Source organism: Dermacentor albipictus, chromosome 7 (genome assembly GCF_038994185.2).
Source record: "Dermacentor albipictus isolate Rhodes 1998 colony chromosome 7, USDA_Dalb.pri_finalv2, whole genome shotgun sequence".
NCBI classification, from domain to species: Eukaryota; Metazoa; Arthropoda; class Arachnida; order Ixodida; family Ixodidae; genus Dermacentor; species Dermacentor albipictus.
The window spans coordinates 74,977,398-74,995,260 of NC_091827.1; the positions used below are offsets into that span (position 1 = coordinate 74,977,398).

Consider the following 17,863-nt stretch of genomic DNA (forward strand, 5'->3'; position numbering starts at 1 on the left):
AGTGGGCGTAACCAGGCTGATGATGATGAAACATCCATGAAATTGCCACTGTTAAAGCTTCGCCAAGATTGCTTTAGCGTTGTACACTACTAATTTATCATCATTTTGCCGAAATCAGGTCTCGTCGGAGTTGGCTAGAGAACTTGAAGCAGTAGACATCAAAACAGACAGAAGTGCACCTTAAGCGAGGGCAGCCTCCGCAGTCTACACCCGCTCTATCTGCAACCTACAATATAAAAAAAAGACATTAACATGTGCTGGTTTGTTTTGCAGATGCTGTGTTGACCAAGGACGACTTCAAAAACTACAAACCTACCTGGTCTCAGCCAGTGAAGAGAGAATTTTTTGACTACACATTTTATACTCCACCTTTTCCATCCAGCGGTGTGTTACTCCTCCCAGTGATTCCGTGGACATCGCTCAAGTAAGTGCCGCTGGTCCCCCCCCCCCCAAAAAAAATAGGCATGCGACTCGAAGACAGGGTGGTGAGGATTTAGACATGGCAGACTCGAGTCAAAGCATAGTAACTGTTTTATAAGCTTATTATCTGATAAAGGTTCCATTTGGAAGGAAGGTATAGAACTTTGCAAGTTCGCGTAGGGCTTCAAACCTGCTTCACCTTCGCAGTGGGACGGCCTGGTGTTGCACCATCTCCAGGATCGCCCACGCTTTTTGCAAATGCAGAACACAAATGTACAGAATCGTAGCCCAAAAAATATTTTCGCTGTAAAAGCGACTTCGTCATGAACACCCGTGCCTGCGCTTATTTATCTCTCTCTCTCTAACTGCTATGAAGCACTTGCAACAATGTGGAAAGCGGGAAAACCTTTTGTTTTTATAAACAGTAGAAAACACAATTAACAAAAGCACTCAGGACATGTATGTGGGACTGATAGAAAAAATATGACGGAAGAATTAATCTCAGGATGAGTGTCGATGATAATACAAATAGCAGTCGAGCAATTTAGTCACGGGCCATATTCCCGATGTCCTGTTTATTAGCACTTGTTGTTGTGATTCTGACACTCATAGATACGGCTATATGCTACATATTCTGATATCGTCATACTTTGCTATGGAACTCGGCTGGTGGTGGCGGCGAAGCGTGGTGGTGATGAACGATGACCGACCGCCGAGCAGCTGTGCTCGTCGGTGTTTATTGCAGTACCATGACCAATCTTGCCTGCCGAGCTTGGCAGGCCACCGAGCCTGACGGGCGAACGAACATTATACCTGAGGGGGCGTCACATGCTTGCTACACCCCCTTACCCCGAGTTGTTTGTTAAATAAAAGAAAGAAACGTACACGTTGAAAATACGAGGCTCTGCCTCCACCCTAGCTGGGTCGACGGTGCCTGCTATCCAGGCGAGTAACGGTCCGGTGGCCTCCGCCGTCGAGTACTCCGCCTGGGCAGCGGTGTTGACGGGTCGCGTGTGGCAACGCCGGGTGTTGCCTGATCCAGCCTCACTCCATCAGGAGGGTCCATAGTGGTCGGCCTTCTGAGTGGTGCCGGACTGGACACTGGTCTAACTGGTGCCACACCACTGGCTACGGTTGCCCCCTCCGAGGTGGGTGGTGCTCCGCTGGAAGCGACTGGTGCTGCCGCTATTCCTCCTGCGGGCTGGAACTCAGAAGTGGCAGTCGAGGGTGCTGGCCAGGTCCCGAGGCGAGGCCTGACATGGTCGGCGTGTCTGCGCCACATGTCACCCACCATCTGGCACGCGGACGAGCAGTGATGAAGCGCTGGCAGGAGACACCAACTGTCTGGCAGACCAGGGTGGGCCAGGACGGATGTTCCTGGCGAGAACTGGAGCTCCCAACCCTGGAAAAGGCCCGGGATGGCACCCTTAGCAGCCAGCTTTTGCATCAGCTGCTTCAAGAGCACTGTTGATCGGAAGTCCAGATGCAAGATGTCCAAGGGCGTCTTGACCATTCCACCCAGCAGGAGTTCACAGGGGGCACGGCCAGTGACATCGTGAGGCGTGGTCCGATACTGACACAGTATATGTGCAATCTGCGTCCTGAAATCCCTAGTCTGGCTCTTCTTGAGCTTGTCTTTGTTGGTTTGCACCACCCGCTCGGCTGCTCCATTTGAAGCAGGGTGATACGGCGGAACCATCGTCCGGCGGATTCTGTTCTTCGTCAGGCAGGCCAGACACTTTGTGCTGGCGAAAGCAGGACCATTGTCGGACACGGTGAGATCTGGCAACCCCTGGGCGCCGAAGACGCGGCTGCTGATGGAGTGGTGACAAGTAGAACCTCCACCCACTTCGAGAAGGCGTCCACCAACCACCAGGAAGTAATGGCCCTTGAAGGGTCCCCCAAAATTCACGTGTAGGCGGGACGAGGGTCCCTGTAGGAACGGTCAGGGGGTGATTTCCACATGACTCGAGGCTCGCTGATGCTCCTGGCAGATTTGGCAGCTCTGCACCAAGTGAGCGATGTCCTGATCCAGGCCAGGCCAGTAAACATGGGACCGCGCCACCAGCCTGGTCTTTTCAACGCCAGCATGACCCGCATGCAGCAACTGCAGGACCCTGGACTGGAGACTTTGTGGGATCACCACCCTAGAACCCCACAGTAGGGAGCCCTGTTGCAAGCTCAGCTCAGTGTCGCTGCACCATGGCCAGCAGCACCGATTTGTCTCCCCGGGACACCGCCTTGACCACCTGAGACAGGACTAGTTCCCGGCTGGTCGCTTGAGATACCGCAGGTCTGGAGAGCACCTCCGGGTACGCATGTTCCAGCATGAACACTTGAGCAGGTTCTGGCAAAGTGTCAGGCAGCTCTGGCAGGGGCAGGAGGCTCAGGGCATCAGCAGGTCCGAGGTCCTTTCCCGGACGGTAAACCAGCTGGTAACTGTACGCTGCCAGCCTCAAGGTGCAGCCTACCACTCGAGGTGATGCCTGCACAGGAACTGCCTTGTCAGGCCCCAGCAGCCCCAACAGCGGCTTGTGGTCGATGACCGCCTCGAAATTCCGGCGCCAGACATACAGGTGGAAGCGTTCGACACCGAACATGAAGGCCAAACATTCCTTCTCCAGCTGGCTGTAACGTTGCTCTACAGCATGAAGCCGTCGAGAAGCAAATGGCACAGGGCGTTCCTGGCCATATTTGTCCCGGTTTTCCAGGACAGCTACCACACTGTACGGCGACGCATCTACAGTAAGGATGACCGGCTTGGCAGGATCGAACTGCACCAGCACTGGAGCCTTGGTGATTAGCTCCTTGCTGTGCTGGAAGGCGCGGTCCTGCCCTTTCTTCCAGACCCATTGTTGAGCATCTCGAAGCAGAGGATGGAGCGGCTGTAGATGCTGCGGCAGGTTCGGCCGAAAACTCCTGCAGAAGTTGATAAAGCCGAGGTAGCTCTGGAGATCGTTCTTGTTCTGGTGCTTAGGTGCCTTGAGCACAGCATCAACTTTGCGGGGAACCGGGACTAGGCCTGCCTGGGAAATGACATGTTTCCCACTAACAAGAGCCACTAACAAGAGTTTCCCGGCCGTTACTGACACGCTGGACTCTGTGTCCAGCTCCATGGAAATGGGGTGCCCGCAGATTTCGTCGGTCAGCATGTACGGAGGCATAGGCGATGGTACAAAGCCTGTGTGCCACATGTCGAAAATCAGCGTGTTCTCGGCCACGACGTAGAGCCTGGCCACGGAAGAACTTGAGCCTGCTGCCACACGCCCCCGCCGCATACCCTTGCGACGTCTACCCTGGCTGTGGGCTTGTGTGTTACCTGGGCTTGAATCAGGCTGCTGCTGCTGTTTGCTGTTCGTCCTCCCCCTGCGGCATACACATGCGAGGTGCGCAGTTTTCCCGCACGTAAAGCATTGTGCTTGAGAGAATTGGCACTGCGAGAGGAAGCGGGCACCACCACAGCGACCACAGGTACTGCTCTTTGTCGCCAACTCGTTGACCGCCACGTCCGCCGACGCTGAGCCAGTCGCACGGTTAATCTCACCGGTGTCCTTGGCGGAAGCTTCTATTGTCAGCGCTGCCTTCACGGCGTCATCCAGCGAGGGCTCGGGAAGCTCCAGGAGTCGCGTCTGCATGGCGGTGTTGTTGATTCCGCAGACGGAACGCTCCTTGAGCAGCGAGTCCAGCTGGTTCCCGATAACACAAGCACTCGCTAACCTTCGCAGCGCAGCAACGAACTTCCCCAGGGTCTCCTTCCTGGCGGCTCCGGTTGTTGAAGCGGAAACGCTCCATTAGTGTGGACGGTGTTGGCTTGAAATGCGAGCGCAGTATGGCGAGCAGCTCACCCAGCGTCGTAATGTGCGGCGTGGCTGGCTTGAGAAGGTCGAGCAAGGCGCTGAAGACCTGGGTCCCGCAGCTGGCCAGGAAAATATCCCGCTGTTTCGCCTCGGGTGTATCATTTACCCGGAAGGACACGTGGACTTCTTCTTCTTCTTCATCATCATCATCATCAGCCTGGGTGCACCCAGTGCAGGGCAAAGGCCTCTCCCATACTTCTCCAACAACCCCGGTCATTTACTACTTGAGGCCATGCCGTCCCTGCAAACTTCTTAATCTCATCCACCCACCTAACTTTCTGCCGCCCCCTGCTACGCTTCCCTTCCCTTGGGATACAGTCCGTAACCCTTAATGACCATCGGTTACCTTCCCTCCTCATTACATGTCCTGCCCATGCCCATTTCTTTTTCTTGATTTCAGCTAAGATGTCATTTACTCACGTTTGTTCCCTCACCCAATCTGCTCTTTTCTTATCCCTTAACGTCACACCTATCATTCTTCTTTCCATACCTCGTTGCGTCGTCCTCAATTTGAGTAGAACCCTTTTCGTAAGCCCCCAGGTTTCTGCCCCGTAGGTGAGTACTGCTAAGACACAGCTATTATGTACTTTTCTCTTCAGGGATAATGGCAACCTGCTGTTCATGATCTGAGAATGCCTGCCCAACGCACCCCAGCCGATTCTTATTCTTCTGATTATTTCCGTCTCATGATCCGGGTCCGCCCTCACTACCTGCCCTAAGTAGATGTATTCTCTTACGACTTCCAGTGCCTCACTGCCTATTGTAAATTGCTGTTCTCTTCCGAGACTGTTAAACATTACTTTAGTTTCCTGCAGATTAATTTTTAGACCCACTCTTCTGCTTTGCCTCTCCAGGTCAGTGAGCATGCATTGCAATTGGTCCCCTGAGTTACTAAGAAAGGCAATATCATCAGCGAATCGCAAGTTACTAAGGTATTCTCTATTAACTTTTATCCCCGATTCTTCCCAATCCAGGTCTTTGAATACCTCCTGTAAACGCGCTTTGAATGGCATTGCAGAGATCGTATCTCCCTGCCTGACGCCTTTCTTTATTGGGGTTTTGTTGCTTGCTTCATGGAGGACTACGGTGGCTGTGGAGCCGCTATAGATATCTTTCACTATTTTTACATACGGCTCGTCTACACCCTGATTCCGTAATGCCTCCATGACTGCTGAGGTTTCGACAGAATGAAACGCTTTCTCGTAATCAATGAAAGCGGTATATACAGGTTTGTTATATTCCGCACATTTCTCTATCACCTGATTGATAGTGTGAATATGATCTATTGTTGAATAGCCTTTACGGAATCCTGCCTGGTCCTTTTCTTGACAGAAATCTAAGGTGTTCCTAATTCTATTAGCTATTACCTTAGTAAATAGTTTGTAGGCAACTGACAGCAAGCTGATCGGTCTATAATTTGTCAAGTCTTTGGCGTCGCCTTTCTTATGGATTAGGATTATGTCAGCGTTCTTCCAAGATTCCGGTACACTCGAGGTCATGAGGCATTGCGTATACAGGGTGGCCAGTTTCTCTAGAACAATCTATCCACGATCCATCAACAAATCTGCCGTTACCTGATCTTCGCCAGCTGCCTTCCTCCTTTGCATATCTCCCAAGGCTTTCTTTACTTCTTCCGGCGTTACCTTTGGTATTTCGAATTCCTCTAGACTATTTTCTCTTCCATTGTCGTCGTTGGTGCCACTGGTACTGTATAAATCCCTATAGAACTCCTCAGCCGCTTGAACTATCTCATCCATATTAGTAATGATATTGCCGGCTTTGTCTCTTAACGCATACATCTGATTCTTGCCAATTCCTAGTTTCTTCTTCACCGTTTTTAGGCTTCCTCCATTCCTGAGAGCATGTTCAATTCTATCCACATTATACTTCCTTGTGTCAGCTGTCTTACGCTTGCTGATTAACTTCGAAAGTTCTGCCTGTTCTATTCTAGCTGTAGGGTTAGAAGCTTTCATACATTGGCGTTTCTTGATCAGATCTTTCGTCTCCTGCGACAGTTTGCTGGTATCCTGCTTAACGGAGTTACCACCGACTTCCATTGCACACTCCTTAATGATGCCCACAAGATTGTCGTTCATTGCTTCAACACTAAGGTCCTCTTCCTGAGTTAAAGCCGAATACCTGTTCTGTAGCTTGATCTGGAAGTCCTCTAGTTTGCCTCTTGCCGCTAACTCACTAATCGGCTTCTTATGTACCAGTTTCTTCCGTTCCCTCCTCAGGTCTAGGGTGATTCGAGTTCTTACCATGCTGTGGTCACTGCAGCGCACCTTGCCGAGCACGTCCTCATCTTGTATGATGCCAGGGTTAGCGCAGAGTATGAGTGAGTGAGTGAGTGAATAAACTTTTATTTGGTCCAGCAAAGCGCGATAAAACGCGCACCTGGCTAATCCCACGACGGGACTGACAGATCTAGTCTGCCGGCCCGATCGCGGGCGCGCTGAACGGCCAGGATTTGATCCTCAAAGACGGGACTTCGCAGGAGGGCGTCCCACTCTTCCTTGGTGAACTTCGGGCCCAGCGACTCGCACTCCCAGAGCATATGAGGCAACGTAGCTACCTCACCACAGGCCACGCAAGAACAATTCGTATAAATCTCTGGATATATGCTATTAAGGGACGCCGGATTTGGGTACGAGTTCGTTTGTAGAAGTCTTAGTGTGACCGCCTGCGGCCTGCTTAACTTGGAGTGAGGCGGGGGGAAAACCCTTCTCTCTAAGTAGAAGAATTTAGTTATTTCATTGTGTGTGAGAGGAGCGTCTCGGTGTCCGGGGAGAGAGTCGCCCGACCCGAGGGCAGCGCGGTCGGTAAAGCCACGCGCAGCCTCGTGGGCAGACTCGTTGAGGTTCAGAGGAACCCCCTCAATCGCCCCGACGTGTGCAGGGAACCAAAGGATCGAGTGCATGGAGGTGTTGCCGTGTTTGGCGCCTTTCAGAATTTGAACTACCTGCCGGGCTACCCGGCCTTTCTGGAATGCCCTGATGGCGGCTTTCGAATCGCTATACACCCTGTCTCTCCGACCGTCTTGCATGGCGAGTGCAATAGCCACTTGCTCGGCCACCTCTGGGTTCGTCGTCCGGACGGAAGCACAGTTGATAACTTTGCCCAGCGTGTCAACGACGGAAACCGCAAAAGCCTTGCCGTCTCGGTATGCAACTGCGTCCACGAAGCTTGCTGCGATTTTGTCCCTGTTTACTTGCTTTAGCATATTCAATGATCTTGCCTTGCGACGACCTGCGTTGTGAACGGGATGAACATTGCGGGGCAAAGGGGCGACCACGATCTTCTCCCCTATTTCTCTGGCGATTTGGGTGTCTTCAGCCAAGTTCTTGGTTGGTGCGAGTCCGATCTCCTCGAGGATACGCCTGCCGGCCGGCGTGGTGGACAGCCGAGTTAGCTGGGCCCGTTCCTGAGCCTCGGCTATCTCCTCCATGGTGTTGTGTATGCCGAGCCGAAGGAGGTCCTCTGTATGCGTTCTGACGGGCAGCCCGAGGGCTCTCTTGAAGAATTTTCTAATGAGGGCATTAAGCTTTTCCCGCTCGGCTCTGAGCCAGTTGTGCATGGCCACCGTGTAGGTGAAGTGACACAGCACAAAGGCGTTGATGAGCCGAAGCAGGTTGTCCTCCTTGAGGCCATGATATCTGTTCGTGACCCTTCGTACAAGGCGAAAAGCATTGTCGGTTTTCGCAATTATCTTGCGTAACGCAGTGCCGTTGCCGCCGCGTGATTCTATAAACATACCCAGGACTCTGATGGTGTCGACCCTGGGTATCGGGTCACCGCTCCGAGTGAACAGGTGAATGTCACTTTCCGAGACCGGTTTCCATCCGTTGGGTCTGCGCCCTTTTTCTTTTCTATAAAGGAGAAGCTCAGATTTGGTCGGGGAGCATCTGAGTCCGGTGGGTAGCAGGTACTGCTCCGTGACGTCTACCGCCTCTTGCATGGCGCTTTCCACTTGCCCTTCGCTACCGCCGGTGCACCAGATGGTGATGTCGTCTGCGTAGATGGTGTGTTTGATACCTTCAACTTGGGCCAGATTCCTCGAGAGGCCGATCATGCAGATGTTGAAGAGTGCAGGAGAAATGACCGAGCCTTGCGGCGTGCCCCGTGGGCCGAGGAGCACCTCGTCGGAGACAAAGTCGCCGATCCGCAGCTTCGCTTTCCTCCCCGTCAGGAACGAACGGACGTAGTTATATAGTCTGGGGCCCAGCTCGAGGTCTGCCACGGAGGCCAGAATGTATTCGTGGAGAACGTTGTCAAAGGCTTTCTGGAGGTCGAGTCCGAGCAGGGCCCTGGTGTCTCTGGTACTGCCGTCGATGATTTGATGTTTGATCATCTTCATGGCGTCCTGCGACGAGAGGCCGGCACGAAAGCCAATCATGTTGTGAGTATAGATGTTGTTCTCTTCAAGATATCTGTGTAATCTGTTGAGGACGACATGCTCCGCCACTTTCCCAACGCAGGAGGTGAGAGAGATCGGTCGGAGGTTGTCCACGTTTGGAGCCTTGCCGGGTTTGGGGATCAGGACGACGTTGGCGGTCTTCCATTGCTCTGGGACGCTGCCGTTTTTCCAGGTTTCGTTGATCTTCTCGGTGAGGTATGCGATCGAACCGTCGTAAAGGTTCCGCAGCATCTTGTTGGTGATTCTGTCGGCACCTGGCGCACACTTCCCCTTGAGCGCGAAAATGGCTTGCCTAATTTCCCCCACGGTAAAGTCTTCGTCCAATTCCGGACGGCTTGGGCCGAGGTAGTCAGGAAACCGGTCTTCCTCGTTTCCACGCTTTATGGGAAGGTATTTCACCATGAGCTTGGCAACCAGCTCGTCCCCGGAACAGGATGTGGTAGCTTCGTGCAGGGCTCTGGCGAGCGTGTGTCTCTGACTGGATCTGGTGCTGCCCTCGTCGAGGAGATGTTTAAGCATGCCCCAGGACTTGCCGTTACGCATCTGCCCGTCTACCGAGTCACAGACCTCATCCCATTGCTGCTTGCCGAGGGTCCGACAGTGATCTTCGATGGCCTTGTTAAGCTCGGAGATCTTTTTCCTCAATCTTCGGTTAAACCTTTGTCCCTTCCATCTTAGAAGCAGCGCCTGCTTGGCCTCGATCAGATGGGCCAGCCTACTGTCCATCTTTTCTACCTCCAGGTCGCTGACGATCTTCTTAGTGGATGACTCGGCGTCGCTCTTGATTCGCTCGCACCAATCTTCCAGGTCTTTGGGGACGGGTGCGCTGTCGTTGCCGCGGAGCTTGCGAAAAAGGTCCCAGTCCGTGACAGTGAATTCCCTGGATTTACTTCGGGTGACTTCGAAGTGGGTCTCGAGCACATAATGGTCGCTACCAAAATTTATTGTGGTGTTGCTCCACTCGGCTCCCTCGACGTTCTTCACGAACGCCAGATCAGGGGTGGTGTCCCGGCTCACCCAGTTGACGATTCGGGTGGGGAACGCATTGTCCGTGATGAGCGTGAGGTCCATTTCGTTGGCGTTCTGCCACAGACCCCGGCCCTTGCTCGTGTCGTAGACGTAGCCCCACACGCCGTACGGTGCGTTGAAATCTCCGACGACGACCAAGGGATGGGTGCCGGCCAGGTCGACGGACTTCTTGAGTGTCGTTTTGAACTGCTGTTGCGAGTGCCTAGGATTGCTGTAGATGTTGAGAATAAACACGCTGTTTCTTCGCTGGTTGCGTTGTCTCGTGTTGAGCAGAACCTCCGCCATGACGTATTCGACCTTGCAACTCGCCAGCTTCAGGTCGTGAGACAAGTGTGTAAGCCTCCTGTCAATTAACGTGCACACTCCCCGACCTTCGCCCTGCACGGAGACGGCACGATAACCAGAGAGGGATGCGGCAGAGACGAGGGTTTCCTGTAATGCTATTACTTGTGGTTTGTTAGGTAGCGATGTTAAATATTGCTGCAAAGGAGCCCTCTTATTGGAGTACCCCCTGCAGTTCCATTGCCAAATTTTGAACTCCTCTTTGGAACTATCCATGATTAGATAAAGTGTCCGGGGTACCCGCTGTAAGCACAGGTGCACGCAAGAAGTTCCCCCCACTCTGACGAGCCGATGTGCTCGTAGCCCTGATCTGAGTCCCCGACGCGTTCGGAACAACAACCTGCATCGGAGTTACGGAGGTATTATTATTCGGGATCACCAGACGCTCGAGGGCGTCCATGCGATCGGCCAGCGCGCCTAGGCCTCTCCTCGGGTCATCAAGGGCGACTTGCACCTGTGCTAAGCCTTGTTGTAACTGCTGCACACTCTTAGTGAGCGTAGCCAGCATGCCTTTGATCTCATAAGTTTGCGAGTCTGAATCGTCCTTACTGGAAACTGCCCTACGCTTGGCGGCGCCGGCCGAGTCGCAGACCGGAACTGGTGCTTCTGTGGCGGTCGGTGCCGACGCGTTGGATGTAGCACTTTGACTGATTACCAATTTCTTAATCTCTGTCATTTCACTAGCCATCTATCTGATCATTTCTTTTAAGTCCGCGTTTTCCTTCATAAGGCGCGCTACCTCGGCGTCCCTGGATTGCTCTGGAAGCGGGTCGCGTGGGCCCCGGTAGGATCTCGCGTGGGCGCCGCCAGCAACCATATCTGCCCACGATAGCGTCGACTTTCTCTTCCTCTGCTGGCCGGCACTGGACCCATACCTGGCCCTCGAGACAGAGCGGCTCCTGGAGTGGCTTCCGGATCTGCCCCTGTACATAGATCTGCCCCTGGACCGGGATCTTCCCCTGGACCTGGAACGGCGTCCGGAAGGCGGAGAGGGGCTCCTGGATCTAGAGCTCCCGCGAGCCGCGGAGCGACCGGCGGCGGCCGGGAGTTGTCGCTCGCCCATGGCGAGGGCCGGAGACTTGCTTCTATTGGCTCGTGATCGGTCCCCGCGCCTGCGTCTGACGAGGTACGGCGTCTGGTACCTCTGCTTGCATTCCTTGGCAGCGGTGAAGTGTCGGCCTCCGCACAGCCTGCATTTGGGGTCGCACATGTGTTGTTCGTCCGGGTTGGCGATGCCGCATCCCCTGCACATAGTTTCGTCCGGCGAGGGGCAGACGTCCGCTCGATGCCCGAGGCGGCCACAGGCGTAGCACACCTCCACTTGCTTCCTATATAATGCACACCTGACAAGTGTGCCACCGTACGACACGTAGTTTGGCACCTTGTAGCCGCCGAAGACCACAACCACGGTGCCCGTGCTCTTGATTCGTTTGGCTCCCAAGGCCAGTGGGTTCTTCAAGTTGACAATCTTGCGATCGAGCTTCTCCGGGCCTTCACTCGGTGCGATGCCGCGGATGACGCCTTTGCACGTAGAGTTGAGCGCTGCCTCGTACGCATTCACCTCGTGCTGCTGGCCGCCAACAGCGATGCACTCGACCCTGACGTAGAGGGTCGCCTTTTCTCTGCTGGGGGTGCTGATGACCATGATATTTTGTTGGAAATTCGGCACATCGTGTCCGAGTCCCGCTTCGCCTGGTCGAAACCGACTGCGTTCCATATGGCCTCGGCCACAACTGTCGCCCCCACCTTGCTGATGTTCAGACCTCCCTTCGGCCTGACGATGATCTTCGCGTCTATTTTGGGCAACGGAGGCATCCTTCCACCCCGAATAATTTTGGCTTTAGCGCTGCTGCGGTCTCGGTGACCCTTTGCTGTCGCGTTGTCATTTGGCTTAGCGCCGGTAGAAATGGCACCAACTCGCTCGACGGGCGCTGATTTGGCTCCGGAGCGCCTGGCAGCAACTGTTTGCCATCCGAGATCCTTGGAAAATTCCTCGGGAGTCAGAAGCTCCCCTTCCACTTCGCATTCCATCACGGCAGACACTGACGAGAAGAGCTGGCGCCGCAGCAGCACTTCGCCGCGCTAACACAAGCGCGGCAAGGGTTAACGTCGCAGCGGCGTAGCCTGGACGGAAAAGGCCGATGAAATCGCAACAAGGCCACCCACCTTCAAGAGTCGGGTGTCTGCGGGATCGCCACAACTTAAAGAGTCCGTTGGCACTAAAATAGTCGAACTGGGCTCAAATTAAATCACCGAAATCATTTTCAGAAGCGGGAGCTGGTCTTCGCCGCCTACTGGCACGTTCGTCGTCGTCGTCTGGAAGCCGCAGAGTATGAAGTCTATTTCATTTCTAGTCTCGCCGTTCGGGCGAGACTAGAAGACTAGGGCGAGACTCCACTAGAAGACTAGGGCGAGACTCCACGTCCTTTTTCGGCTATCCCGCTTGCGGAAGAAGGTGTTCATTATCTTAATATTATTCTGTTCCGCAAACTCTACTAATAACTCTCCGCTGCTATTTCTAGTGCCTATGTCATATTCCCCCACTGCCTTGTCTCCAGCCGTTTTCTTGCCTACCTTGGCATTAAAGTCACCCATTAGTAGAGTGTATTTAGTTTTCACTCTACCCATCTCCGATTCCATGTCGTCATAGAAGCTTTCGACTTCCTGGTCATCATGACTGGATGTAGGGGCGTGGACCTGTAGAATCTTCATTTTGTACCTGTTATTAAGTTTTACAGCAAGACCTGCCACCCTGTCGGTAATGCTATAGAATTCTTGTATGTTACCAGCTATATTCTTATTAATCAGGAATCCGACTGCTAGTTCTCGTCTCTCCGCTAAGCCTCGGTAGCACAGGACGTGACCGCTTTTTAACACTGTATATGATTCTTTTGGCCTCCTAACTTCACTGAGCCCTATTATATTCCATTTGCTGCCCTACATTTATTGCGTAAATTACTGCCCAATTTACTGCGTAAATTGGCCAGGCGGACCGATCTCCTTCGAACGGCTCGAGTATTCCGTACAGCGGCATGAAGGCAGCAACGGGCGGCGGTGTTTCGCCGCTCGCGGTGGCATGGGACGATCCGTGGGTACTCGTCACCAGTGTCACGATCCACCCGGGTTCATGAACAAGGGAGGGCTCGAGGCACCCTCCGTTAGCCCGACGCTCTGCAGTGTGGTGGTGCTGAAAGATGACTGACCGCCGAGCTGGTCGGTTTTTATTGCAGTGCCTTGACAAATGTTGCCTGCCAAGCTTAGCAGGCCACCGAGCCTGGCGGGTGAACGAACATTATGGCTGAGGGGGCGTCACATGCTTGCTGCACTTGTCAAAGTCACCCATGAGCATGGAAGCATAACGAGTAGTTTACGACGTTGGCGCACTCACGAAGGGATTTTGAAGAAAGAATGACATCGATGGAACGACAAATGCGCGTAAGGAGGACGGCATGGCGACAATGATCTATAACTCTATGACACAACCGTATGAGGAGGCGAAAATGACGACGATGGCACGACTGCAATGACATGTAGACGACAGTATAAAAGCGAATGCATGATTGCGTCCATGCGACGATGACACAATGGCGATGATGGTATGACAACCACGGCATTATCACAATTGAATGAGGACATTATGATTATGACACAAGGAATAACGAGGAATGACGTCGATGGATCGGCGAAGTTGCCATCCTGCTGAGACTGCTCTAGAGGTATGTGCTCCTGGTTGATAAGCTATTGTGGTCATCCCATTATCGACATTGCAGCCTCTTGATTTTACACATCATGCCGTCATTGTCACACCATCTACCCCGAGCCAGTAGCCCAAGTTTTCTGGTAGCTCTAGCCAACAGCTATAGGCTCGTGGATGCGATGCGATGGTGGTCATTGCAACACCATAATTTCAGCTTTGTCATCTGTACTCCTGATGCCGTAGACTTCTGGCCATCTCCATCATACAGTGGTCATGCATTCGTTGTCACACCGCCAAAGTATTACCTTCTTCCTCATTCAATCGTGGTCATTCAGGCTTTCTGGTCTCGCTCTTGTTATGCTGTCGTCGTCATTCCTTCTTCTGCAATCAAGTAGTCCAAATAGCTTGGCTAACTGAGCTTGTGTTTGAAGTCTTGATGCCGTCAGGACCACTGCATCGAGTTATTCAAGCTTTGTCATCTGACTTTCTTCATGCTATCGCCATAAGGCCACAGGTTTCACACAGCTGTCGTCATGACGTCGTCGTCAAGCTGTTATTTTATCAGTGTCATCACATGAGTAACGTCACCCTATTGTCGCTGTGACATCATTGCCATCCGCCTTCATCATTCGATCTACATCAACCTTTCCTCTTTTGTGTATTGTAATCCTAATGTTTCCGTTCAATCGGGACGATGCTGCCCTTCTTAGGCCGTCATCGTATCTCAGTCGATATCACGCCTCTATCTGACATTCGTAGTAATGCCGTCGTCGACGTGCCATCACAGTCACTCAATCTTCATCCTCCAACACTTGCCATACCGTTGCAGTCCAACCATTGATGCCATGCAGGTCATCATGTCATTGTGCTATTGTCATCATGTCTTTGTCTTGTCATCGTCGCCATTGCATAGTCATCATACAGTCATCCTCATGCATACGTCCTTATACTCTTGTCATTGTGCCATCACCGTCGAGCTGTCGTTTCATTATCGTCATCACGTAAGTAAACTGTCGGACTCGGGATAGCGTTTAAGCCAGGAGTCTTCCAGGCGCAGGGCTCAGTACGTCCTGAAGTAGGAGTGAAAGATAAATTGTTTATTTTACATTATACACACTGAATCCAGGTACAGAAGCCTGCTCCGTCGAGGAACATTTGAAATGTCTTAGCTTACTTTATGTCTGAGCACACATCAGGACACTTCAGGATACACTTCAGTAGACGTCAGGACACACCATTGCATGAAAGTTCTCCTCCATTAAAGCAGTTTATTACCCTAGTTGACTAGACCTGGGAATGTGATGACTGTGTCTCGGCCAATCACAGTCGTCGAATGGTTCGAAATATTTGACTGATGACGTTACACCATCTTGCCATACTCCGCGCCCTTTGTTGCACTATCGCCGCACATACGTCGCAACCGTGGGGCGATTTGGAAAGAAAAAGTTGACGCAGTTCTCACGGTAGTCCTAGACGGTGGCCCTCTTAATCAATTAGTAGACTCTCTGTGACGGTCAGCTACCAGGGTCAGGTAGAGTGGTCTTCGCTGTAGTTACCGCTTCCACGGAGGGTGTCAGTTCTGCTCGCCTCGAAGTGAGCTGCTTTGTTTTCCCATCAGAGTCTACGTTGGGCCTTTCGCCGTCTGGGCATGTGTTAATGAAATTGCTGCCTCTTTAGAAGGACCCAAGGAATGCTCATCGGCTTTTTGAGACGTAAGAATAGTCATCCCGTTGTCATCACGTCGTCCTCACACCAGCTTTTAGCATCCATGCACTTCATTTCTCGTTCGTCATTCTATAGTAATCATGGGCTGCCGTCATGAAATCGTGATGCTGCCGTTGTGACATCATCGTGTTCATTGCTAATTCGTCAGACAGACGCTATCATGCATCCCTTGTCAAACCGTCGCGTCGCCATGTTGTTGTGATTGTGCCATCGTCCTCATTCTCGTATCTTCGTCCGGTTGTCGTGAGACAGTTGTCAAAGTGTCGCGGCACCTCCTTGTCTTTTTGTCGTCTTTGTCACAATGTCGCCGTTATGCCATCGTCACAATTTGAGAATCGACATGTTTTTACTTTCACGCAGTCCTCCTTACGCGCATTTACCATTCCAGCGATATCATCCTTTCTTCCCTATGGCATCATCACTGCGTCAGCGTCATATGGTCGTAGGCATGCCACCATCTTCACGGCAGATCTTGGCAAGCGAAGGCCAAAGCAACGTTGCGCAATAACGGAGTATGCAGCATGCACCCGGATCCACGAGTCTTTGAATTAGCACTACAGGTGTTAAAAAAATGGGACTTTAGGAATACGATTTGTCATAAAATTGCGGGATTGCGTTCTGTCATAATTCTTTTCCTAACAATTTTCCTACCAATTTCTACCAATTTACTTAGTGCATAGCTTAATGATATGTTCGAATGTTTACAAAGTGTCACATTTTCGCAAGTGTTTTAGAATAGTCAGAGAAAGAGAGAAAAACAAGCAAGCACGGGGATGACGATGGTAAAATAGTAGTTGTTTACTATACGGTGATATGTTTTAAAATCATTGTAGTAACTACAAGGAGGAATGGCATTTTATAGTGAGGGTAGTGCAGGTTCAGTAAGGATACAATGTCTGTAAGATATTCGTGGGTGATTGGTTTCTCTGTACGGAAGAATGATGCATCTGAAAAATAATATCAAATTGTTTACTTGATGCTAATAGTGTTTTACCGCTTCTAAAGGAAATTGACGATGAAGTTTATCCCCAGTTGTAGTGTTAAATACGCCATTGTCGAGAATTTATTGCAATACATAGTTTACAGGTTCGCTTTGTGAGCTTGATAAGCAATGGTGTCTCGCAGCGGAAATAACAAAATCTTGAAATGGGGACTCTGATCTCACAAGGGAAAAAGGTGTGAAAGGAGGCAGGCACAGGCGTACGCAGGCAGACATGAAATTATTGGCCATGCGTTTTGCGCGACGTTGAGGCGTTGGATACTACGTATTACCCTGTCATATCATGTCCCTTCGTTACAGCATGTGACTGCAGCCGCAAATTCTTTGAATTGCTCCGCACGTGTGAAACCTATTCGTAATGGATAACACCGTGAATGAATAACGCCCTACAACTGTGGTGTTTATGTATATTGCTAGTAGCAGGCACGAAATAAACCACAACATTGGGGCGACATAAGAAGGGTGTGTTGCATTGTGAGTGACTCCTCGTAGTAGTTAAAAGTCGCCGAGCGTGTGCATAACTGCAAGACACATGAACGGGCTTTCTATCGGCAACTTAAAACAAGGTGAGAAAAATGTTGTTTAGCAACGTAGCCTGTCACCAAATGCATAGAACCAACATAAGCGAATTGCAACTGCGAATTTTGATCAGCGTTGTGCACGGTTTCGGTGCTCATGAAACGTACGTCTTGCGCAATTGACCGCTCGGCACGATTAGTTAGCTTTATTAATTTCTTTTTTCTACAATACATACATTTTCCAACAACTTCCATAGCCAGAACGAAGCGCAAAATATCTGTTGGCAAAATTTCGAAGAATCTCCAGCCCTCTGTGCTCACCGCTCGCCGCGCCCATCGCAGCGATTGGTCGTAGTACCGTAGGTGGGGGAGGGGGGATGAGCTCGACGTCTGAGATTATGAGTGGGAAATATGATTTATGTAGGGAGTAAACCTGGACCCCTTGAAACAGGCATTAGAGCCAAACAAATATATTTCGACGAATCCACTACAGGGCCTCATGTCTGATTTTGGAGAAGGTACAAGAGGCATTTATAGCTCGTTATACGCGAGTTTAGGTATATCAAATTAGGTGATTTGCTGGACTATAACGTCGGTCTATCATTAGGACACTGTTAGACGATGGTGTGATAATGCCAAAAGCAATGTTCTTTGTGGAAGACTTTGCTTTGCTTTTGTGTGTGTGTTGAAGCAATGAACGAGAATCTTATGGGCATCATTAAGAAGTGTGCCATAGAAGTCGGTGGTAACTTCGTTTGACAGGATATCAGTAAGCTACTGCAGGAGACGAAAGCTCTGAGTAAGAAACGCCAATGTAGGAAATACTCTAAGCCTGCAGCTAGAATAGAACATGCAGAA

At 51.5% G+C, this 17,863-nt stretch overlaps 1 protein-coding gene across 1 annotated transcript in view; it reads left to right on the forward strand.

Moving 5' to 3' along the window:
* Window positions 1-17,863, forward strand: part of LOC135899100 (scoloptoxin SSD14-like) — a 113,820-nt gene that overhangs the window by 33,228 nt on the left and 62,729 nt on the right. The window contains exon 7 of the mRNA XM_065428378.1: window positions 274-424. Coding sequence (XP_065284450.1) covers window positions 274-424 — 151 coding nt within the window. The remainder of the gene's footprint in view (window positions 1-273; window positions 425-17,863) is intronic.